The sequence below is a fragment of the Scleropages formosus genome, chromosome 1 (genome assembly GCF_900964775.1).
Source record: "Scleropages formosus chromosome 1, fSclFor1.1, whole genome shotgun sequence".
In the NCBI taxonomy this organism is placed as follows: Eukaryota; Metazoa; Chordata; class Actinopteri; order Osteoglossiformes; family Osteoglossidae; genus Scleropages; species Scleropages formosus.
This window is the reverse complement of record NC_041806.1, coordinates 37,629,695-37,655,725: the sequence shown is the minus strand read 5'-3', so window position 1 is coordinate 37,655,725 and position 26,031 is coordinate 37,629,695. Positions and strand designations below refer to the sequence as shown.

Sequence of the window (26,031 nt, the reverse complement as noted above, 5' to 3'; positions counted from 1 at the left end):
GGAGCTACTGGAGACAAGCTCAGGGGACAGGGTTCTAGAAAAATGTTCTTTATTGAACGTATACATGTTTTTTCAATAGCACTTTTGACAAAGATGCTCCAGGCAGTACATAGCTGTCCCTGAATACTGGAAAGTTTCCCCAGCTTGCTCTAAGCCCCTCTACTCCACACAATGGTTGGGAGGTTGCCCCATGAACCCCCCAGAATCCCCCCATGGCAAATTAAGCATAAGAAATGTAACAGCCAATCAGAAAGGAACACCGGATTATGTACAGGAATAGACACTAACACCAACTATTTACATTAATCTACATCTGCCCCCACCCCCCCCAGCGTCATTACAAAATGACAGTGGCTAACCTTATTTACATTACCAGTACTGTAGGCATACATTAGCATCAAAAATATGGGTAACCTTGCACTTGCTGCAAATAACTCACAATTGCCTCCAGAAAAGAACAAATTATTGACCATTATTTTTTCCCTGTGTAACCAAATGCTTCCTTATAGCATATAAGCTTCCTGCAGTGCTCTACTAGCATTCTGGCTCACTGTTGTGCAAACAGCTCCAGTTCTCCCAGATTTAAAGGGTGCCTTCCCCAACTACTGTTTTCATATTATTTCATATTACTGCAGGAAGACCCATGGCCTTCAAAGGAGACCTAGCTGTCTGACCCTGGGTTTGAGACTGTGCTCCAAAATGCCTCCTAATTATATGATGTCATGCACATGCTCAAGACACCTTGTGTCAGAGGCAGCAAAGCAACCCTAAGACATTACTGAACTTCCTCCATATTTCACTTTAGGGAGGGTGTATCTTTCATTCAGGATTCATTTCATTTTCTGCAAACAGATAGATGGTGTGCTTCACTAAAAACCTCTAATTTGGTTTCATGTGTCCACAGGACTTTCTCCCAGAAGGACTTTGGCATGTACAGGTGTGTTCTGGCAAACTGCAGTGGGGTTTTCTTATGTCTCTCTCTTAGCAGTGGGGTCCTCCTGGGTCTCTGACCATATAACTCCCTTCCATGATGTTGCCAATAGAAGGTGTGAGTTAAAACTCGTAGCTTTATGTCTGACAGTCAGTTTGAATCTGCGTAACAGCCGATCAAAGTGTTTTCTCCATAATCCAAACAATCCTTCACTTCACTCTTGGATCAAGGTTTTGCTTACAGCCCTGTCCAGGGAGAGCTGTCGACCTTACATTTCTTGATAACACTACATAGTGTGGAAACAGGAACATCAAGGTCTCCAGAGATGGACTTGTAGCCTTGAGATTGTCTGTACTTGGCTACAATCTTGTGTCTGATCTCCACAAATTATTTTTGCTTTTCTTTCTTTTTTCCATGCTCACCGTAGTACACACAGTGAAACAAAATAGTAGAATCACTCCTTTTCTCTGTTTACACTGGTTGCCTAAGTGCTATTTATATTGCAGTAACCTGTAATTCACCACAGGTGAGTTTAATTCCAAAGTAAAGGAGAAGCCCCTGCTTGAAATCAGTTTTTTCTAACTGCTTTTCAAAGGTGCAAATAATATTGTCTAGGCCATTTTAGGGTTTCTTATGGAATAAGCTAAGATGCAATAAATAGTTCAGTTTTATTAGTTTTTTTCCATTGCAAACCAAAGAAATTTATATATGGATACCAAAAGATTTTTTGAATTTCCACTCATCTGGAAGAAATGTTGCATTATTAAAATTTAATATAAAATGTGCACAGGTGACAATATTTTTGGCCATGACTGTATTATTTTCTTAGGATGTAAAATATACTTGGCTGACAAAATCAGAATGAAGTAGATCAATGAACTGTGAATGAACTTTGGCTTTCCACCTCCTGCTGGGTTCAAATGTGCTTCATATTTTCATCACTATTATACCCTGAGCTCTTGTTAACAAGACATGTTACTACTGTTCCAATAATTCAAAATATGTTTAAAATGACTGTGATGTAACTGACAGGGCTGGGGACTAGATCAGAAGTGCACCATTTCTGCTACTGACCTTGTGGCATTAAAACTCCGACAGCATTGACCAAGGGATTGTGAAGTGGAAAAATAAATCCAGATGTTGAAGTTGCCCGAGTTGGCAAAATCAGGGCTGAAATTTTGCAGTGTCCATCCAGCCTTACAAAATCAAATTGTCTCAAGTGTTCTCTTGCAAAGTAGATGGTTAACCATGAAGCATAAACATGGTATGCTCAAGTGGAAATAAATTAACTAGATTAAAGGGAGCATCAAAGAAGCAGAAACACAGACTGAGCCAAAGAACAAGCGCAAAGCTGGACGTGTCCCGTGCACATAAAGTTACACGATGGCAATGGACTCTTCATTGGATCAAAAGTGAATATTCTCTGGTGAATCTGGCAATCAGCAGAAAAGAAAACAAACAGAAATGATCAGTATTTGCTTGAAAACAAGCCAAGCTTCCTGCATACCTCTCTTTTCAAATTGGGAAGTCGACTGAGGCATGAGCACTAGGACGCATGGCAGCTAAATATAGACACACAAAGCCCAAGCGTCATGATCTAAGCCAAAGACAATTTGCTAGCGATGCCAGTTTATTTGTGCAACTGTCTCATGTGAAAAAATGTAAAGAACAAAGGAGCCGTTATAAATTGGCAGCCTTCACGTCACACACCGCCTTGCCTGGCTCGTGTTTTTCCTATCTGAAGGAGCTGCAGTGAGCTGTGGGGATGTTCAGTTAGCTTTGAGGTGATACCAAAGACTGAAAGAGCAGAATACAAAGACCACTGGAAAAGCACCATCCTTTGAACTGCAGGAGGAGGTCAACAATAATGACAAAATCTATGGGGGAATCGCAGCAGGATGCTTATTTAACTTCACCAGCAGGTTTACATTTGGGTATCTACCAGAGGACAGGAAACCCAGGACTTACCTCAGACTGGACTGCATTACAGCTGGTGTCCTCCTTCTCCTCCACATCTGAAATACAAGAAGAAGAGAGGAGCAACATCAGAGTGGATTGCTCACACCTGGAGCTGTGGATCACTGCTCGACTATACTGCTCTGTCCCAAAGCATCTGGAACATTGGGAATTAAAAACACATAGTGAAACCGCATTAAATGTTTTGCTATTTCAATAAACACACGGGAGACCACATGCACAATAGATGGAGAGTCGCCAAGAGCACTTTCTGCACATCAGTGCACTCATCTACGTTGGCTAGATTGACTACACACACCTTTGGTCCTAGCTTGCCTCACCAGTACTTCAGTACAAACCTAAGGAATGCGTTAACTGTTTTATTAGCCTACAGATTCCATTTTGTATTATTTACATTTATTCATTTAGCAGACACTTTCCTCCAAAGCGACTTACACCTCAGTGAAAATACAATTTGTGCATTACATTAAGAGAAAGAGACATGGCTGCAGACATGTGATTCTTAAGGAAACCTAGTTTGTTACGTTCTACTTGATGCACCGATGTTCATTGCCGGAGTAGGTGCATAAAACATAGGATGGATGAATCCCGATAACCTCCTACAATTTTTTTTAATAATAAGGTACACAAACAAACATTCACAGGCAATGCCGGCGTAGCGGCTGTGTAAAGGCTTATCTGGGGATGATCATGAAGTTACGGTGCATGAACATTTACACCATACACGAGCTGGAGAGATCTTATTTGCCATTTCACAGTGCAAGGAATGAAAGAGAAACAAAATATTCATTGCCAAATATGATATCTTAAAGAAACGCAAACCATGTAACAGTTTCCATGCTGACTGCATGATAAATGTCACACATGCCTCTATATGTACTGCTGCATGAAAGGATAGGCTTTTGAAAGGTAAACAGCAACTTTTCGTAAATAAAGACCACCCAGAGAACATAAGTATAAGGAGTTCTCAAGCAGCTTGGTCGTGTCCTGGAGAGTACCTAGCCCCTGGAAACTCCTCCTTGCCTTTTTACACTGCAATGATATGGTTTGGCTCCACTGTGTCTTCTTTGTGGAGGAGGAGGAGGAGGACACCAGCTGTAATACAGTGACGTACTCAACTGGGTCCTCCAAAAAAGTGTGCACCTACAATTGAAAGCAATGTTTGTCACTGTGAATATCCTGTATGCCAGCTCTTTGGAAAGTGGGTCATTTGGAAATCATCGCTGGCAAAATACATCATTTATCTGCAGCGCCGTGGACTAGGGAGAGAGGGATATATATGTGTATATAATATATATATATATATGTGTATAGAGACAGAGAGAGAGAGAGAGAGAGAGAGGACCCAATGATTATGGTCACACTCTGCAACAGATTACACTTTCACTTTGTGCTAAATATTAAATGGGACCAGTATTCACAGGGGGAATTTGTTACGTGAGAGTAACACTGAAACTTTGCATGATTCTCTAAAGTCACTGCTCACCTTTAAAGCATTGCAAATGAGAGATATGACCACTATGAATCTTTTAATTTGATGATGATTTTGTGTTAAAACACAGTTATTTCTTGGAGATGAATGTCTAAAAGCAAGTCGCCCATTACATAGTGCAAAAGCGACCCTTTCAGATTCCCGCAGTTCTGCTGCATGGTATTGAATGTTATGCACGCATACCGAGTTCAGCATGTGTTATAAACCAAAGACAGGGCTATTCAACACAAGGCCCCGCAAGGCCAAGGACAGCACACTTTCCAGCTCTTTTTAAACCATTAAGTGCTCCGTCAAGAGAGTAAGTGGAATGACGTGGAACACAAAGACATGTAAAAACATAACCAAAGTCATGAGATGTAAGCCTAAAGTTCATGCTTCACTGGACCACTCAACTACTAAATGTTAAAAAAGTAAAACAGGTGTCATTTCAGTAATACTAACATCACTAACGTTCCATGATAACATTTTAGCACTGCCAAAGTTCCATGATAACAACAGTGAAAATGAAGAACTTCTTCTGATCAGCTCTCAGTTTCTATGATGTGAATTTGATGGAAACACTTGTGTGCTCCCTACACGCACATTCAAATGTGTAACGACTGTGAGCTCACTATGAGAGAAGACCGAGTCTCAGCAGTGAATGAAACGTCGCCTGTCAAGGTTTCTGTGTCTTCAAGGAAAATGAAACAAAAGCCACAAGCTAAAAATAACATGGCACCACGGTAAACTCTTTCCGCATGTTGTCTATTTTTTTAATTTACACTGCGGGACGTAAGAACTTAGGCTGTCCTATGTCACTGCCTGCTTTCAGTTCAATATCATACAAGACTGAGAAACTCAGAAATACCGAATTATTTAATTCAGTGGATGGGGAAAAGCAAAAGAAGGAAACGATCAAGAACCCAAGCCCTATTTTTTCACTTCTTGAAGGCCTTTACCACAGATAATGCAGCTTCTTGTGTAAGCAGTTTAATACAGCTGTGCACAGCAACCCCGAGATTCACTGCAGTTCATTAAAAAAGCGCAAAAATTACAGAAACACCATCAAAATTGTGGTCGACATTGCAGTTCAAGAAATGAAGACCACCAGAGGAACTTAATCAGCAAAGAAAATCATCTTTCACAACAGTACATGCTGTGGACTGGCTTTAATATTATGTTTTATTCATTTAGCTGATGCTTTTCCTCAAAACACCCTTGAATTTTTAGGTAGTACTTAAAATTAATAACCCATTTATACAGCAGGGAAGATACCTGTCTCAAGGGTGTCACAGCAGGACTACAGCTAACCGCTACACTACCGCTTGCATATAACTTTTAGCAATCATAAATTAATCCCAACATAAGGAGAACAAACACATAACATTGCATATATCATTTTAAACGATGTCTATCCAATGAAAAGACTGTCATATGATTAAAGCGATATTCAAAAGATTTGCTGTGAATAATATTTTTAAAACAACCATTTCTCAAAATGGTTTTCCAGTCTTGCGCTAGTGCATTTTACATTTACATTAATTCATTTAGCAGACACTCTTCTCCAAAGCAACGTACATGTCACAGAAAGAACAATGAGTGCATTACGTCAACAGAAAGAGGCTTAGACGCAGACGCATGATTCCAAGCACAGTTGATTTGTTACATTCCACCATATGAAGCAATGTACATCATACGAGTTGCTGCCTAAAGGTTTATTTTTCAGTTAAGTGTTTTTATGCTGCAAAAAACAGCACAGACAAAGGTCTACGAGATTCTAGTCAATAAAACAAAACTGTAGAGCAACCGAAGGGAAACAAACATCTCCAGCTAAAGAACTCGAGCAACAACCAACATCCCCACAAAAGACACGAGTGCGCTTGTGTCTGTCTTTCTGTCTGTCTGTCTGAAACCGCTTGTCCGGAGCAGGGCTGCGGCGAACCGGAGCCTAACCCGAGTGCACTCGTGTTAAGGTCCAATACTGCAAATGCCAAGAGGAAAAAGGTGTGATCTAGAAGGTGTACTTATAGGACTGCATGAACACAGCTTACACCTGACCTTACTATTTCAAGTAAAAAAAAAATGCATGCTTTGGTGGAAATGCGAGATACAATAGGAAATATAATTCCATTAAAAACAACTTAAACATATTCAAACACATCAATTTAACCAGATGACATACACAAGCATAAAGAAAAAATTTTTTATTTATACTAATCCTGTTACACTGAAGCATACAGAGTACTGGCAGTAAAAGATTCCTATTGTGGGGCAGATATTTTCTGCAACTATGTAGCACCCATACTGAATAGATATAACTTCTCCAAAAGCAGAACGAGAGCAGCAGGGGTAGACATAAACATAGCTTGCTTTTATTATATTACGTTCAACACTCATTAAAACAATGAGCACGGACTGAAAGGGGGAACTTGGATTAAAGAAACAAAAGTTATGGACTGTTTAACGTTATGCACAGGCTATTTAAAACACTGATTGCTGGGCTACAATTCTCCAAAGAACATCACAAAGCAGAGCCTGGCCTCTCTGAAGGTAAATCACAGTACCCAACAGCCTGAAGGGGAGTGCCAAGGACATCAAGGATGCTGTCATGTAAAATGGCCAAGAGGCTGGACAAAGCGGAGTTTAAACAATGGAAAGGGCCCGGAGCGGCTTCCAGGGCTGCGATGGAGCTGGACAGAAGCCAGGTTTACTTCAGCACATGTCACGCCACAACCTCACATCCCCTCCCTCGAGCCGCAGCTGTCTATAATTACGCTCGCTGACGCCGGCTGGGGTGGGTGGGGGTACGATGTGGCTCTCACGTGCTTGTACTCCCCTCCCGTAGCCCAGGCCAGCCCAGCCCAGCCGAGGCCAGCCCAGCACAGCCTAGCCCTAGCATGGTGGACTGACGTGCGGCCCTTAACCTGGTTACAACAGCAGCGCACAGGACCGCTCCCTTCACCTACAAATCGCCTTGACCTTCCTCATCGTTCCCTTCTGCAGGACATGAAGAAGGTTTCAATTATGAAACACAGAGAAAAAAGAACACAGGCATCAAGTAAATGTAGCAACTGCTCACGCAGAAGAGATTAGACAGGTCTTACTGCTATGAGATCTGCAGATACGTGCTATACACACGTGTGTGACATTCAATATTTACTCTAAAACGTATTGAAAATGAAACAAGAATAATCAACGTCGGAGTACTTCTCGCTGATTCGTAAACAGATCCAAGATCTGGAAGAGAAACAAAAAAACCATGTTGTGAAAAGTAAAGAATTTTCCCATAAAAACCATTTATACACTTTCAAGGAAATGTGAGTGTGATTGCACGGCTCTCCTCTGTGATGAATTACATTCTTGAGGTCTGTAACTCACCAAGGGGTGTAATTAATCCCCCGACAGCTCTACTTTCCATTGTTCAACAATTCGAGCAGAGGTTAGCCAGAGTGTGTGGAGATAATGCAAGAGAAATGGCAAAAAGCCTTCTCCTTCACTGTGTGTGTAACCCGAGCCTCAGGCCTAGGAGCCCACAAAGCTGCTCGCTAAAATGTAACCAGCATCACGTGACGTCCCCACAAGCAGAGGTGGTCCCCGCCAGCTCTCGGAAACATACCTGCATGAACCTTAGTCTCCGTTTACATTCGTTTGCATTTTTGCAGGAGCAAAGATTTCTTCGCGCACGCAGAAACATTAACGGGCTTTGTAGGCAGATGGAACGGACCTGACATAACGTGTCATAATTGATGGTGTGTGGTATTGTACCACGTACCTTAATGACAAACACATCAAGACGGTCAACAATCTCTGTTCTTCATATTCCATTCATGCTGCAGAATGTACTCATGTTTGCATAACACACCCAGTGTGAATGAAAGATAAATGAAGCAATACGAAGTACCCAAGGCTAAATGTACCTGATTAACCAAACCAACCGTCCAAACAACAAAACAGTTCCGCACAAGGCGCACGTTCTCACGTCACAACATTCACTTTATTTTCGTTAGCCGTGAGAAAAGGAAGAGTTACTGCAGCTCCAAAGCCACAATTTCACTTTTTTTCTCAACCATGGTAAACACTGGCTTTCGGAAACGTATCATATGACCGGTGACACTCTTCAAATTGTGGCACAGATGACATTCTGAAGAAGAAGACATGCAATCATTCAGAAACCAAAGAGAATGGTTCAAATCTCAACAGCCAAGAGAGCAGAAAAGAACAAGGGTGACCCATGGATACAAAACCAGCACATTACTCTAAGAGCACAGCAGGCAGTGACGTGGTAAAGGGCAACATGTAGCTTGAGGGTTGCTGATTTAAGTCCAAAGTGAGGCCTTCAGCCAGTACGGTACTTACAACATTAACATTACATGGCCGGAACCCGACAAAGTCTTGAGCTCCTCGTAAAGAGGAGGAAAGAAGCCCAAGGAAAGGCTGCGCATTGGTGAAGGAACTGCACGCGCCACCAGAAGGATGAGGTATAAAAACCAGCACTAGAATAAAGAGCGGAGGGTCACAGGAGGACAGAGGTCTGCCTTTGTGCAGTTTCACATCCGTTAACTTGGTGTGCTTCCCTCACGTATGTGAATGAGCAGAATGCTACACAGATCTCTCCCCTACTAGCCACTCCCTCCCCTTACTTCATGTGGATCTTATTAAAATGTTGCTGTGACATGGAAGAGAACGTGAAATGAGTGAAGCTTACAGTTAAATCCCCCATTCCACATGGAAGGCATTATTTGTCTGTGGTTGCTCAGTTAGGAGAAGAGGACACTGCACATGGTTCCCATGAAATTACCGAGAGTCACTTTAAAGATTCAGCTGCCAGAATGCTTCACGGAGCTTGATACGATCATCCGTGTTTGGATTCTAATGGCATGGGGCAGCGAGCGCTTGGCCGGAACCTGACAAAGTCTTGAGGTCCGCATAAAGAGTATTGCCCAAGGAAAGGCTGTGCATTGGTGAAGGAACTGCACAAGCCACCAGAAGGATGAATACACTGAAAGTGAGGACCTGACACATCATACATTCATTCGTTTAGCTGACATCTTTGTTCAAGGCAACTTACTACGTCAGTATTCTATACTAAGCAACTGTATTATTTACCTACTTATGCAGCTGGGTATATTTACTGCATGAATTCAGGGTAGGTACACTGAAAAGAAGAACTACAGTAAGAACGGGAATTCAGACCCAGGTCCCTTGACTGCAAAATGATATCTTATAGTTATCTAGGTAAAGAAAATCACTGCACCACCCAATGCCCCCAGTAAATACTGATTTTATGTATACCCAAAAAATGTCCCAGTCGGAAAATACTTGCTGTTCTTTGTTTAACGCGTTTTACTACAGTAAATAAATATCCCTAATCTGAACATGAGGTCATATAATAAGAAGTGGAACTAAAAAAAAAGCATGAGATCAGACTCACAAACCTGTGCTTTTACTTGACATACGGCGTCTGTAACACTTGATCCATTCACACGCACAATCATTTCACAACACACCGACCTGCTACCAAAGCCAAACACACATGTAACACTGAACAACGTAATAAAGAGCAAGCAACATGGTGCAAAGGGAGGAAACGAGAAAAATAGCTGGTGCAAATATTTGCTTGTATGTGTCAGTCATAAGACACAACAAACACTTACCATCACACTTCTGTAAAACTCAGCTGTGCTACTTCAATACCCTAACAAATGACAAATGTAGCCTATTAGTACTCACATTACTATTGCATTGGCAGCTGAACTCTCATTTCTGATCAACACTGTATATTTTCAGTTCCGTTTTCATTGGCAACAATGAATTTTGGTCCGCATGCATCTGATGGTTATGACTTTATTGTGACGCGCTGGAGACAGAACGCAGTAAAAGTCAACGGAGCTGTCAGCCTTTCATTTGCCGTAACACTGCAAGGTGTGTCCAATAGCTCCAGTGTTCCCGTCCATACTTTCTGTTCAGTCGTAGGCTGAAAGATAACAAACCAATGAGAAACTTTTCTTAGAACCTCTATTTATATCACATATCTGAAGACAAATTTCCTTTCATCAAAAGTGAAGGAACAGGAAGAGGTTTAAGTACATAGCAGCTAACCCCATTTGGGACTCAGCCTGCTTTTCGATTTGCAGTTCCTACACCCAGGGAGCTAGCAGACCCTTTTTGGGTCACACAGCTGATAAAAGTCAAGGTATTTCAGCAGCTGAGGCTTTCTCAGTTGATCGGGAGTCATTACAAACCTCCCACGTCTCAATGTGAAACTATGATCCATCTGCATGACAGTGAGCACATTCAGTGTAAGAGGTTCTGGCATGAACTGACAAATGCCTCAAAGATGTCATACGTGCGACAACGCTGGCCTTATCTGACAGATGTCTCACAGGAAGACTGCAAAAGGTCCAGCTAAACACAAGTCATATTTCACAGTTTTTTAACCCTTTACTACTCAAATAGACAGGATCTTGAATCCCTTTCATTCTGGTACGCCTACTCCCAACGTGCTGGAAATGTTAGCATACTCTCTGTAACAGTGACTCCTAGCTCTCTGTACATGTTGATCATATTTGAAGCACAATCCCAACAGTGATGAGAATGTGAAACGGCTAGTAAAAGGACATAAGCCCATTTTAGCACCTATTAAAAATGAGAAGTCGTAGCCTGAGACGGGGGGGGGGGGGGGGGGGGGGGGGTGGCGCAGTGGGTTTGGGCAGGGAATGCTCTCTGGGGGGTCTGGGGTTTGAGTCCTGCTTGGAGTGCCTTGCGATGGACTGGAGTCCCGTCCTGGGTTATGTCCCCTCCCCGTCCAGCCGTGCGCCCTGTGTTGCCAGGCTAGGCTCCGGTTCGCCGCAACCCCGCTTGGGAGGAGCGGTTTCAGACAATGCGTGTGTGTGCGTGTACCCTGAGATATGCACATCTGAGTTACAAGAATTCGACTTTACAAGGGGCTTTATTCAATACCTCTAATTCATCTCACCGGGCATTTCTTCAGGTTTACAAGGACCAAATTTGGGTTTTGTGTGCCTTCCAACAGCTGACTGGCATGTCACATTTACATTTAGCAGACGCTTTCTCCAAAGACACAATGATTATTGACTAGTATTTTGCTGACACCTTTTCTTCAAGGCCACTTACAGTGCTAGACACACAACAGTAAATTTCCTACAATCATTCACGCATTTACACAGAACAGCAATGTATCAGCCTCATATGGCCACTCACACACCGCAGGCTACTGAGATTCACCTGACACACACGTGAACGTAGGAGGAGGGTTGTGCGGTGTTTGGTGTCTAAGGTTTATTTTTATGTTTATATTTTTAATAAATATATCTGCTATTAGGTTTCATTAATTTTTGTGTAAGAGCAAGTTTAATCCCATAAGGCTGAGTTCATGTCAGGGTTAGATGCCACTTTTGGCTTTACACTTGGGGGCAGTTGCAGAGCAACATAACACACAGACGCACACACTATGGACAATTCAGAGACACAAATCCAACTGAAACACATCTTTGGATGGTGTGAGCAAACCCACGCTTTGTTAAGCATCCGGTATGCGATGACTGAACGAGCACAGGCAGACACAGCCATATAGTATTATAGAGTAATTAATGTACTGTTATAGTGTGTGTATTTTAATAGGATTTGGTGATATTTTAGCATAAATGGTTAACAGATTTATAATATTTGCAACATATGGCCCAAAAGATATTAAGCCATTGCAGGACCCAAGCCTGGACTGCTGTACTTCAGAGAAAGACCATCAGTTTCAGGACTGCTGCAACTCACTTTGAGTCGCAGAAGCAAAAGTCACAGAAACTGTATCAAAATCAGTAATGATACCAGTACTAGTGGCTGCTATTAGTCATTATGTCATATCAAAGTTTAACAGGGTGCAAAAATGAGAATTAACAAGGCTGCGGAAAATGGAATGCAATAGAAAGCAAACAGGTTAACAGAACCAACTATACCGAAATAACTGAAATAACAGCAATAATCAGATGCCAGAAGGGCCCAGTAGGATGTGGGACAAAGAGGAAAGAAGGTAAACAATGGCAACTGGTTTTGTGATTTGCGGTGACATTTTAAGGTTGTAGACTTGCAAGTTTAAAACTTTATGTCAACAGATCTGAAACAGTGTTATGCATATAAATGTAAAAAGCATCATTCCTGTAAGCATGACGTAACATATTAATGAAGGTCCATTCAAACGGAGATCATAGAAACAAGGAGCAGAGAAAGGTAAAGGTGCTAATCCCAGAAAATGTATGAGAATGAATCCAACGACAGAGGAACTTAAAGCAGCAGCACAGCAGCAAACAGTTAAGGTTTGAAAAACCAGGAGTCAGGTGCAAAGAGAAGAGCGGTTTCCATTGTGTGCAAGAAATGTGGTCGAGGTTCAAGCAGATCAAGACGGGGAATTCGCTAACGGAACGTACGGTGTCAGCAAGGCAATGGAAAGAAGAAAGGGTTTGTGTGCTCATTGCAAGGGTCAAAATTTAGCTTTTATTTGAGTAGGGGAACCAAACAAATTTAGAGATGAAGCGAAAAAAGGCCTCTATGATGGAATGGTGCGAGTAGGATGGCACTCAGTACAATGTAAAAGGTGTGTGGGTTTCGGAGAATGAACACAGGCAGTCGCCCTCAGTGGAAGAGATATCAGAATGGAAGGAAAAGGGGGAGTTGAACAAGAACTCAGAGGCTGGCAAAGCAGACGATCAGAAACTTAATGGGTGGCACAGAAAATCAGAGAGCACACAGCAGTCATGGAAGGTATGGGTTCTAAGACACACAGACAGACAGCCAGACGTGCTTTTAGCAGCGATCAGCACTAAGGAGAACAACAAGAGAGAGAACAGATGTACACCTAGAGCGTTTCCAGTTATCTGACATTGTGCCTTCAAGTTAGCAGCTGACAACTTAAATGTTGCTTGATTTGGTGCCATCGAAAAGGTAGCGTAAGCTCACACTGTAGGCTTTGCGTTGGTTTGAACATGTTTATTTCTGTACGATAACCAAACGTACTTGCGCACTGAGGAAAGATGTGGGTGACTCATGGATTTGCATTCTGATTCACTTCTACCATCTTCAGACTTTAGCATTAAACTGGTTTTTCCACATGTTCATCTGACTGTTGAGTAAGCCCAATAAATAATTATAAAACGTTACCCAGTAGTCGCCCACTGTGCCTCCAAACCTGAATCAGCATCCAAGAAGTGTTCTGAGGTAACACCAGAGACATTTTGATATTTGGGTCAATATTATGTTCTTAATTTATTGCTAAGCTTATATATTTAGCCTATTCTTGAACCCTTGAGCAATTCCAGGTAGGTACCTTGCTCAAGGGTTCAACAATAGCAGTTGGGAAGCTTAAACCAACACCCTTGAGCTTTTTAGTCCACGTAACCTCCGCGCTACCTGCAGCCTATAATTTGTACAGTTATTTTTAAAAGAGAAGGTTACAGTAACCTCAGTTTGCCCTAAAGGTAAAATATATTGAAATCTGGCCACTTAGACTGCTGACTATAAACTGTGCTGCATGAACTCAGCAAGATGAAAAATTCAGAAGAGTAATCTGGCTGCCACATTAGCAGGCAACTAACATCACCTCAGCACACTGCTCAAAAAAAATAAACATACCAAGTACAATCCCGGTGAAAAGCATGAGTCACAGGAGCAACCTGGGCAACACCTTCATGGGATGAACTGAACAAAAGACTGAAAACCAAGCGACCCTCAAGGATCCTACGTGCTTCTGAACTGCGGCAGCAGGTTGTGTAGTGGTTAGAGCTGCAAGATTTGGACTCTGAGTTTGAAGGTTCAAATTTCACCTCCTGCTGCAGTACCTTTGAGCAAAGTACTGTGACTATAACTGCTGAACAACGGATAAACCGTTACGCAGTTAGTTGCGTGATGTAAATGTTTGTTGTAATTTTGCGATTAGAAATTCTCGAATTATGGTTAAACCTTCATGAAACTATTCATGTAATGTCCTGTATGTTGGTTTATATGGTGACAAATAAACTGCGCTTTAGAATCACGTGTCCGCATCCAAGTATCTCTTCCCCTTGATGCAATGCACTCATTGTATTTCACTCTGAGATGTATATCGCTACGGAGAAAAGCATTAGCTAAATGTATAAATGTAAACGTAAACTGTTGCAGAAGAGCTGGGAAGACACGTTGGCTCATTTTGTGCTCCAAACCATAAACCAAACGCTATGTGGAAAAACAAACCGCTTGCAGCAAGCGTACTCAAACTTTTGACTGGCGCTGTACCCATTGAGTAAAACCGAAGGCATTTATCGAAAGGCCTATTACCGAAGGCAGCTCAAGCGAAAAGGAAAGGAAGTACTTGAGATGGTACGTATCGGTGCTGGAACTACACTGAGCGCACTTCAGTGTTATCCCTTAATATTCCATGCAACAACGATTCTTAAACAAGTCGCAAAACGACCGACAACACTCGGGGAAAACTACGGGCAAATGCAACACGTTGCGGGCGCCCTTTCACTGAACTGTGCCTCGGTTCACACACCGCTGTAAGACAGGGAGATGGGCAAGCGGAAAACAAACTATCCGAGCCATGCCCTGGACTGGAGCTGAGGAACAAAATACGAGTGAGCCAAATTCCAGGCCAGGAAGAAGGCGTAAATAAAAGGCACGTGAAGCCTGAACACCGAAGACTGTTTACTTCTCAATTCAGGCCGACCGGCATTCCCGTCACGATTCCGTAACGCAACTCCCGAGACCTAGGACAAGAATCGGCGTTTTGGCCGAAGGGGTGCAGGAGCGGATGCCCGTGCTGCGTAACGGCGGTGCCGCCGCAGCGGGCCGACCGAAGCCTGCGCGTTCCCTCCCCATCCCTCCTCTCTGCCACTATCCTCGTTCACCTCCTTTCTCCACCGCAGTGCGAACGAGTTACTAAATAGCCAATCCAGGAGGTAAAGGGTTTTTGTTCTCCGCCCTCCGGCTGCCAAGGTCACTGGGTTTGCGGGAAGGGTGGGGTTTCAATCCCCCTGCTGAGAGATATGTGCTAGTTGACAGCTTGCCAGCGCCCGTGCGACTGGCTGCCTGCCCTTCAACCCCACCGCAGCTCAAAAAACACAACACGATAGGCCATCCACCCTCCCCGCCATACCAGCTGCAGGAACGCACCGTGAAACGACGCAGTTACGCTTCCTCTGACGCTCACGTATGAAGCAAGCGCCGAGATGATGACCGTGCGCTCGCTGAACTTCTGCGTACGCAAGGGCTCCGGCCTCACAGCGCAACCATTCATTTCATCCGGGGGGCCAGGCTGTCCGAAGCAGTTTGCATCGGATGTACTTAATAACAGGGTGGGCCGAAAGCCACACGCGAGCGCAAACGCGACAAAGGCTCGCGTCTACTACTCTGCTCCTTAAATACACTGGTCTGCGAATTTCGCATCTCCTCACTGGACATAAATAGCAAATGTAGGTAGCGGTTGGTACTGCAATTTGAACCTGCGGCATGCACTCAAAGGAGCTAGGGTCGAATCCCACCGAATCCTGCTGCAGCACTACTGAGCAAGGTACCTATCCCAACCTGACACGGTTAAACTTGTATAGCTGTGGAAAACGGGAAATCATCACACGTAGCTTGGGGTGCAAACCTAACGTCGTAAGATGCGTCAAAGATGTCAGAAAATGAATAAATGCAAAAAGAGCTTTGCTGCAAGGTGTAACGACAGGTGGGTATTGCAGTGGGGGCTGGAGCACAGACAGGTTTCAGCATCGTGTCACAAGACACACTTACTGAAGCGACTCAACCTCAAGTATCCCATTCTAAGATCTTAGCGACTGAACCGCTGCGTTCCCCTAATTTTGGGAAAAACGACTGCATCGACAGACCCATCCTGCGATTTGGTTTTGGTCTCGCGGTGGCCATCGTCCTCCTCCCGCGTCCCTGTCGTATCCCGGCCCGTACCAGGCGGGGAAGGGGGTGCCTTCTCCTTCTCCCTGACGTTCGGCGATGCCAGAGACATCTGATAGCGCCTGCGGCCGCCAGCAACCCCGCAGAGCCGCTGCCCATTTTCGAACACAGCGCTCAGTCCCACCCCCCCCGAATAGAAGGGCCACTCATGTGGGCTGGGCAGGGAACAAGGCCAAAGCACGCTGGAGCAGCACTGCCAGGCCGGAAAAACTTGCCCAGCTTTCTGCTGGTGGAGAGGCTCTCAAAGGCCCCACATTTGCGCCGTTTGTTTGCCTTTCTCTACGTCTGCTGGAGCGGCCAACCGACAGTCCATTTCCTACGGGCGTCTTCGCAGCTTCACGCGCGTCGGCGCACGAAGGCACTGCTGAAGACCGCAGCGCCCGAGTCGTCGCGTACTGCGGCACTTTAACTATCGCTGACAGGTCATCTCATCTGTTTCACATTAGCCAGAAGTCACACAGGATTTTAATCTCGAAAGTCAAATAGTCTCAGTGGTTACAAGTCAGACAATGCGCAGAACAGGACGGGGTTGAGAAAACTGCGAAGGCGCAAGTGTACGGAGCGAGCCGTTTCTAAATACAGCAAAGAGAACTCTTCGGGCCTGTTTTTGCGAGCTCTAGCTCGAAGATGGCCAAAGCTGCTATATTCCCTGCTCATTACAAACAGGGTAAGCAAGTCAATCACAGAAGGCAAACCTGAAAATGCTCCATTTGTAGGCGGTTTGAGGAATCGGACAGGAGAAAGACGAACCCCTGAGACGAACTGGTGTCCCATCCGGAGTGCACCCTACCTCCCAGCCGGTACTTCTGTGAAAGGTTCTGCCCCACCCCCCCATCTGCACTGGACAAGCAGTAACTAATAATGGATGGAGAGAGCTGCACCCTGTCTTTGGGAACACAGAAAAGGAGAACCCCGGGGTGGTCCGAGCAGCTTAGGACCCTACCGCAAACCGGTGTAAGCACAGGTGTGTATGACAGAGATTTGGCTTGCCCTGCCACCCCCATACTGCCCGGGATGAGCTCCCCGGCCTTCGCCCTGCTGACAGCGAGAGCAGCCCAAATGCAGACCTGTTGTCTGTCCCTGGGGCAGGCTGCCAATGGAGCACTCTGCTTCGAGGCTCTTCTCTGCTGCCTTGCTCAAGGTCACTGCTGTCTCAGGCTTATCCTATTAAAACAGTGGGGGGGGGGGGGGGGGGGGGGAGGCACACGAGCTAATTGATTTGTTTAATCTCCTGTTTGGAAAAGGCAGTCACTTTAAAAGAAGCATTTTTTTCTGCACCCGCCATATTTATCTGCTGTCTTTTACTATTATTGTTGTGCCTTTTGTAGCGATTTAGCTGGGTCAACAGAAAATAATTAGATTTTAATCCTGTTTTTCCAGCACTGCAGCTGAGGGATCAGGGCTGGATGCTCCCTACCTGTCACCAGAAAAGAGGCCATCCCTCCTTTTTCCAAGACTTACTCTCAGTGTGTCAATGTGTACATGTCTATTTTGATATAATAAACTTTTGAGGATGTAAAAGTACCAGTGATTCAATTTGGATATGTACAGTTATAACACACACACACACCATCCGAACCGCTTCTCCCATACAGGGTTGGAGGGAACCGGAGTCTACCCGGCAACACAGGGCATAAGGCCGGAGGGGGAGGGGACACACCCAGGACGGGACACCAGTCTGTCGCAAGGCACCCCAAGTGGGACTCGAACCCCAGACCCACCGGAGAGCAGGACCCGGTCCAACCCACTGCGCCCCCCTACAGTTATAACAGTAAACATAAATGTAGAATAAACGTAAGCACAGCTATGAAATGGCTACTGGTGGTCATTAGTATAACATTAACAATATGTAATATGAAAATACAAATGACAGAAAAGAATAGTTCTATCCGAAACGTACTTCAACAGTTCAGAGCACAACAAATGTTCAGAAGGCTATTATGAACTCAAAACTGAAAATCCTAAATGCTCTATATCTATATTCCCCCCATATAATCCACATACTATTGCACAATATTAATTTGATACTAACTAACCGCATATCGTTTGCTGAATGCATTTTGAGAAGTCCTGTGATGGACTGCCATCCTGTCTAGGTTGTATCCTGTTTCTGAGGCTCCAGACCACTCCCACATTGCATAGTAATTACTGAAAATCGATGAAAGAATGAATGTATTTAAAAAAAGGTCTGATGTGTATTTGTAAATAATTCAAGTGTACATTTTGACTAGTATTTGGACAGCTATGTTTTCAGTTCCTTGAACATCACAATAACCCATATTTACCAGGACTCGAACACAACATCAAAGACAACCTGTAATTCCTAACATATCAAACACAGTGAAATAAAAATAGAAAAGTAAAATTAGTACTGTATAACTACCAATAAAGCTTAGTCTCAAATAACAGAGTGTCTGTTATATGCTGACAAGCTGTTCATTTGTTTGCAAATAGCAGCCTGTTCGCATAAAACGCCGGGTCTAAAGAAATGTGTCTGGCCACGGGTACGACAGCTTGCAGAAACATGTTTGCTTACTATGCTCCATCACTCCATCATTTGTGCAGTGTTGCAGTTCTTTGTCGAATGACATCAACTTGAACATTTTCAAAAGTCGTACGATCAGACTGTGGCTATGCCAACATTTTACGTATCGCTTTAAATGCTTCAGCATTATTAATACACAACGATGCTTTAATTATACTGAATTGCAATTCCACTAAACTACTGAGTGTACAGCTTAAATATAATTCTAGCCATCCATTAGATTTGATAGGAATTACATACTGTATGTTTTAATTTGTGTCAAATGTTGACTGAGCTTGTGATACCCTTCACCTTATTTCCAGAAACCGCTTATCCAGTAAAGCCTGTCCTCGAAGCATAGGGTGTAAGTCAGATACACCCTAGACGGAACAGCGGTCCATCATAGGACAGTAACACGCATTCACTCATGCATACACACACTAAGTGAACTTTTTCATAGGAACTGTGAGGTGCCAGTGCTGCCACCTGCATCTGACCACCACTGTGTTACACAAAGGCTATATTCCTAAATACTGTACAAGCCAGAAACTGCAGGTCCTCTGATGTTTCTGGGATATGGTTCAGACCATCGCAATCCAGCAATCGACAACTGGTTGAGAAAAATGGATGGAGGGATGGATGGATGGTTGTGATCATATGTGATTGTTTGTTTGTGTACCTTATTCTTTAAAAAAAAAAAAAAAAAAAATTGGTAGGAGGTTATCAGGATTCATCTATCCTGCGTTTTATTGCCCGTACTCGAGCGATGAACATCGGTGCATCAAGTGGAAAATAACAAACTAGGTTTACTTAAGAATCACATGTCTGCAGATATGTCTCTTTCTCTTAATGTAATTCACTAATTGTTTTTTTGTTGAGATGTACGTTGCTTTGGAGAAAAGCGTCTGCTAAATGAATAAATGTAAATTTAAATAGAAGGATGGATGGATGGATCGATGGATGTGTTGGGAACTTTGCCTGGGAATAGCATGACTGCAATGGTGAAAGAAGAAGGTAGACTTGTAACTGGATGTTCAGTTGCAAAAGAATTGATTCAAGTTGTCAGTCAGGTGTCAAAATTCTGAGGCTACCCCAGCTCTTTTCTCACATGCAAAACATCACATGCTAACTAGGTATTATATAATTGTTTGTCTTAAGCCACTTGTTTGGTTTCTGAAACATTCCTGAAAGAAGGAGTACTTATATAGATCTTTAAACATTCTTGGTTTTATGGTTTTATGGTGTGCTGGTTTCATGGTTTTACTGCTGTGTGGACCTCCTGGCTTTACTGGCTTTGCATGGTTTGTGAGCAGTCTCAGGAATCATTGCTCACATCTCTTCCCAGTGTGTCTACCATGACAAGAGTCCGGCACATTCTACAAGTGTAAAAAACAAAGTAGATTACACGGCATGCAAAGTTGTTTCGATACAGACATTTTCAACCCCTTTACATAGATGGATAGACGGATGAAAAGAAAATGAAATGGAAATATTATTCACAAATAGATGGAAACAACAAAGTTCAGAGAGTAGTAAATATTTGAATTATTCGCAAAACGTATTTAAAGTATTTTAATAATTCAGGTTTAAATTAATTTACATCTACATTTATTTACCTAGCAGACGCTTTTCTCCAAAGTGACTTACAAATGTGATTTAAATCACGAATATCAAACAAGACAGAATTTGCAAGTTTTAAAATACAATTTAGAGAGAGTAAATAAATTAAAGGCCAATCCAAGAATACAAATACATACTGATATTTGATTCCATTTACTGTCTTCTACTTACTCTGGAGAGAGGGTGCAGCGGTGCAGCGGGTTTGACCTGTGCCTGCTCTCTGCTGGGTGTGCGGTTCGAGTCCCGCTTGGAGTGCCTTGCGATGGACTGGCCTCCTATCCTGGGTGTGTCCCCTCCAGCCCTGTGCCCTGTGTTACCGGGTTAGGCTCCAGTTTGCCGCAACCCCGCTCGGGACAAGCAGCTGCAGTCGTTGTGTGTGTATTTACTCTGCTCTGTGCTGAGGTTACAAACAATATAACCTGCCCTTTGGTTTTACTGTACTATTTAATCTTTTTTAAAGAACAGTTTGAGTTTCTTACTCCTGTTCTGAATTAGTGGAATGCAAACTCTTATCAATTTGCAATTACAAAATGTAAGGCAGTGAAAATACAGACACACACACACACACACACACACACACACACACACATACACTGACTGAAACCGCTTGTCCCGAGCAGGGGTGCAGCAAGCCAGAGCCTAACCCGGCAATGCAGGGCGCAAGGCTGGAGGGGGAGGGGACGCCATTCCATCACAAGGCACCCCAAGCGGGACTCAAACCCCAGACACACCAGAGAGCAGGATCCGGTCAAACCCGCTGTGCCACCGCACGCCCACAGTGAAAATAATTCTTTTTAATTTATTTTCACTAGGCATATGTAAAATTCAGTTCCATAATAAGTTGTCAGGTATTGGGGCAACCAAAAACATTATCAGTAGTGGTCACAAGTTTCATTAGATTGGTTGTACATCCCCCCTCATTAGAGCTATCGTGAAAATTCAACGAAGAGTGAAGGAAGGAATACTTAAGGTTTCCAGTGTAAAAAAAAAAAAAAAAAAAACAGGTTTGCCTTCAGGAACATCTTTACTGGAATACTGGAGCGGAAGAGCAACAGAAAATTTGAAAATGTGCTTCCAAGAGAAAGATTTGATTAATATAAACTGTGTATTCCTTTCCCATCCACCCAGATCACTTCAGTCATTAATTTAGCATTAAGTACTAAGGATTATTTGTCACTGTTCACCTCCAACATCCATAAATTCAATGGGCAAATATGTTAGAAAATATAAACAGTATTTGTCCTTGCTAATTTGAATTGATCATAAATGGAAACCAATCTAAGAGTAAGACTTTAGCATCGATTTTTCCAAATGTACAATCTTGTTAGCGGTGAAAGCAAGATTTTGATGATTTATAATCGCATTCCTCAAAACAATATTTAACATGTTTTATTTGCTGCACAATAAAAATATTGGAAGTTAGAAAACAATTTTGTTTTTCACAAAAAGAATGTGGCAGTAAGCCTGAATCTTGATGGTATTCAAAGTGAATACTGCCACACCTCCAACCACACCCCAAACACAAGCACCAATTAGTAAGGCGCAGTATAAAGGGTCCCACACCACCGCTCCCAGGGTGCAGAATCTTACTGAGACAACCGTCCCCTGAGCATTCGCAACCAGGAACATCACCTTGTTGGTCCCACATTACCTTGTGTCCTATGTTCCTGCCTCTTTTCCCAGTCCTGACTCCTTGTCCCCATGTCCTGACTCCCTCATCTACGACCTTTGCTTTGTACTTCAACTTCGACATGGGATCTTCCCCCCCAAGGACAACGTTCGTGTCTCGATTCCTGGACCCGCCCCTGTCCCAGACCACGATTCTCGCCTTGCCCTTTGGACAACTACTAAAAGACCCCGCAATTGGGCCTTACCTGCTGTTCACTGCCCTTGTGTGCAGTACAAATACAGAGAAACTTGACATGCCAGAACATCAGAAAATGCACTTTTCCTGAGAAATTTGAAATTAAAGTGAGTTAAAATGATGAATATGGAAATACGTAACATTTATTATAAAACAATATTGGTAAAAGGTAAACCCCAGATCAAAGGGGTTCCCTGGCAACATCTATTTACCCCATCCAGTGCTACTACCGCGGCATGTCAACACACAGCATGACCAGGGTAGGTACAATCCTGAGAAAAGCACAAACCTGAACAGAGTAAAACACAAGAGGGCCACAGAGTGGGCCAAGGCCCCTTTCATTGAGAGGATGGAAACCCTGGCCTGAAGAGCAGTTACGCAACAGTTACGCAACAAGGATGCACTGAAAGACCCTCAGCTGCTCTCATTCAGTAAGTCAACAACTGGTAATCCATCAGCATAAAGCAATCACCCATTTCCATAATGGTTAATGAGACACATCGTAAAAAAAATAAATGTAGCCAAATTTATATGTGACTGATATGACTAACAATACAATATGAACATCAACACAAAACAAAATAAAATATCAGGATTTGGCTAATAAACCTGTCTCTGAACATTGGGGCTAGATTTTTCACAGGTGGATAAAAGCCACTGAGGTTGACTGAAAAAAGTGTTTTAATCACACAAAAATTTCCAAATAGCTTTTAAGTGTCCTGTGTTCTAGGTGCCAAATATCAGGCTCATTGCTATGACCTTGTGCAGAATAACAAAGGGCTCACCTCAGAGAACTTCACCAACCCTTGGTATCCTACTCACATTTTCACCCATAATACAGCAAAGCCCTCGTTCAACAACTGATGTGGAAAAAACTGACTGTTTTTGAATACTGTCCAATGCAATTTTTTTACTACAACAGAACACCGGCTAATTTTCCCTAATATTATAACTAAACCCTTAGAGAAGAATGTCGAGTGACTTCCCCTTATTATGATGAAGAGTGCCTAAGTCCCACCAGCAGCTGAATAATGGAAACAGAGAGAAAAGGCAAGGCAATCTACACTTGCATTCCATGCTTCTGGGATCAACTCTGTAGCCAAGGATCTAATACAATGTCTCGTAATACAATGCAAACTTGTCAGCAAAGGAGAATATTTACATGGTGTTTTTTTTTTTACCCTGCTAAAGACTGCCATCCTGTTGAGAGTTTACCCTGCCTAACCTAGCACCCTACACTTCTGAAAAAGGCTCTGGACTGCTGCAACCATGCCTTACAATAAGCTGTTAAGAAAAGTGAGTGTGAGTAAACGAACGAGTAAGTTTTCCTCTGGTAAGAGCAGACTGCTATGGGTCTGTTAACTGCAGATAAGAGGGTAAATGGAGCAAAACTGCACACCTACAAAATGTTATTAGTCACTAAAACAATAGCAGCTCTTAATATAATGTGATTAAGAGTGACAGTACCATTTTGCCCATCAACACTCTACTGATAACCTGGACAAATAAAACCTATGTTTAAATCCTCACTGAGAGCAGTGCTGCCAAAAGTATAATGTTACATGAAAGAGTCTGTTCCTTGACAAGGAACTATTTGTCATTAAATACAATCAGCCTTTAAAAAACTGTTTAAAAAAATTCAAAACAAAATGTACAGAAATACTAAGGACCAGGATTACATTTTCAGATGGATAACCAACGGAGAAACTGGATATTTTTAAGTTAATTTCCTAGTTCATCATTTTTCTGTTTGCTTAAAACCTGCCATTTAGGAAAATGATGGACTCTGTGGTGGTGCTTTGTACCATCCAGTGAGAAAGACAACTTACTATAATTGCTCATGACAAGGAAACCCGGCACTAGGCTTTAAATAATCTACGTAGTATGACTGACGGTAAAACTGTAATAAAAATCACTCGAGCGTGTCTGCCATCGAAAGAAAACATCAAAACTCACGTTTCTCCGGGTGCTCCAGTTTCCGTCTCCCACGCTTCCTGCGGGGTATGGGTGGAACCGGCTCTCCATCCTTCTCCGAATCCTGGAGGCCATTCTCCATGGAGGAATCTACACACCCCCTCCTGGAGGAGCCTTGATCCGGAAGCCCTTCAGCACGGCCGGCTGGATCCCTGGAGACGCCGTTCTCCGGGACTCCCCTGTCCTGCCGGGAGGAGGAGGCAGGGGCCCCACCATGGGCCCCGAGCCCCCCATTGGGCACCTGCTCTGCGGACTGGCTCTCGGGGCAAGCGTGACTCTTAGAGCCCACCACACTCTCCTTCGCTTCCTCACAGCTGGCCACCTGCAGAGGAAGAGAGAGAGCAGATTTTGGGCTGTGACTTGCAGAGACCTGTCAGGGCTTTCACTGAATATACTGTTACCCATTGTTGTTGTTTTTTTTTTTTTTTTTTTTAATTTATTTATTTTTTTAAAAAAAGAGGATTCATATTCACTTGCAGCACAGCTTACAAAATAATTAACGTACACTTACCCTAGACATCTTTAACACGCACACTTTGTCCCATTCATATTCCTTCACTTTACAAACACTATTTTAAAGTCTACAGAAACTCCTAGTTCAGCAATTTTTCAGTTTATGCCAAAAAATTTTTTTTTAGCCAGGAACTAGAAGAAAGTACTTCCAACCACAGTACTACTGCAGTCAAGGTTCTTTCAGTTCAAGTGTTTACATCTCTGCTCAGCTTCCTCCTGAGAGCCCACGTTGAGTATGAAGGGGAATCAACTAAGATCCTCACCCCAGAGGATGTCTGCACTCCTGACAACACCTATTACTCTGACCCCTGCCAGCCCATTCTTGGTTACTGTCTGGGTTCTCCCTTGTTCAAGAACCGCCTGATTTCTGCTGACTGACTGCAGATGACACAATTCAAGTTTAAATTATTTACACTGAATGCAACATCGAGAGACTATTGCTCATGTACAGTGTCACCACCGGTAACAAAAAGTGATCTATGAAGATTGATGATTTATTTACTGACTAGTGCGTGTCCTCATGCAAGGTCACACTGTTCTCCAGCGCATCCTGGAAGTGTACAGCACAAGGCAGGGAGGACCCCGGACAGGCCAACAGTTTATCACAGGGTATCAATAAAGATTATAAAAGTATGACTTAAAAAACTGCAAACAAGCAAAAGTTACAAAGCGATAGTTACTACTTAAAAGTATTACCACAGGTTGTTAAGCAAAGGAAACGAATCGTCAAATTTCATGCAAAACCATTCAGATGCACTTATTGTTCTTGACAAAGAACTTCTGATGGAAAAAACTAAATAAATACACAGTAAGATTTGAAGATCCAAAAGCAGTCTAAGAGCAGATCAAAAATTCCAGGTAATATAATAATGGTTTTATGAGGGTCAAGAGCTACCACACATATCTGAGATAATTAGTAAGACGAACACACTACTTGGCAGTGCTTGGCAGTCTGGTGCTGGAATGAAACACTGAAATGACAGTACGGGCGCTATTAGAGCGTGACCCGTTTGGCACTACTAATACGACACATTCAGAATTGAGAGGAAATCTGAGCTCGTGTTTCACCTGAGTATTGTGGAGAAAGTGCAATTGAGAGGGGAAAGACCTTGCTTTTACGACAACGTGACACCAGGCAAGATCTCTTATACAAGACCGACGGCATGTGGAACCACATATGGGGTCAGATGGAATGTGTATGA

At 43.1% G+C, this 26,031-nt stretch overlaps 1 protein-coding gene across 6 annotated transcripts in view; it reads right to left on the bottom strand.

Moving 5' to 3' along the window:
* The window catches only part of dnmt3ab (DNA (cytosine-5-)-methyltransferase 3 alpha b), a 144,331-nt gene that overhangs the window by 57,243 nt on the left and 61,057 nt on the right, over nucleotides 1–26,031 (bottom strand). For all 6 annotated transcript variants that reach the window (XM_029250489.1, XM_029250493.1, XM_029250502.1 and 3 more), the window contains 2 exons: nucleotides 24,299–24,638; nucleotides 2,900–2,946 (listed from right to left, as the gene is read on the bottom strand). In XM_029250489.1, coding sequence (XP_029106322.1) covers nucleotides 2,900–2,946; nucleotides 24,299–24,638 — 387 coding nt within the window. The remainder of the gene's footprint in view (nucleotides 1–2,899; nucleotides 2,947–24,298; nucleotides 24,639–26,031) is intronic.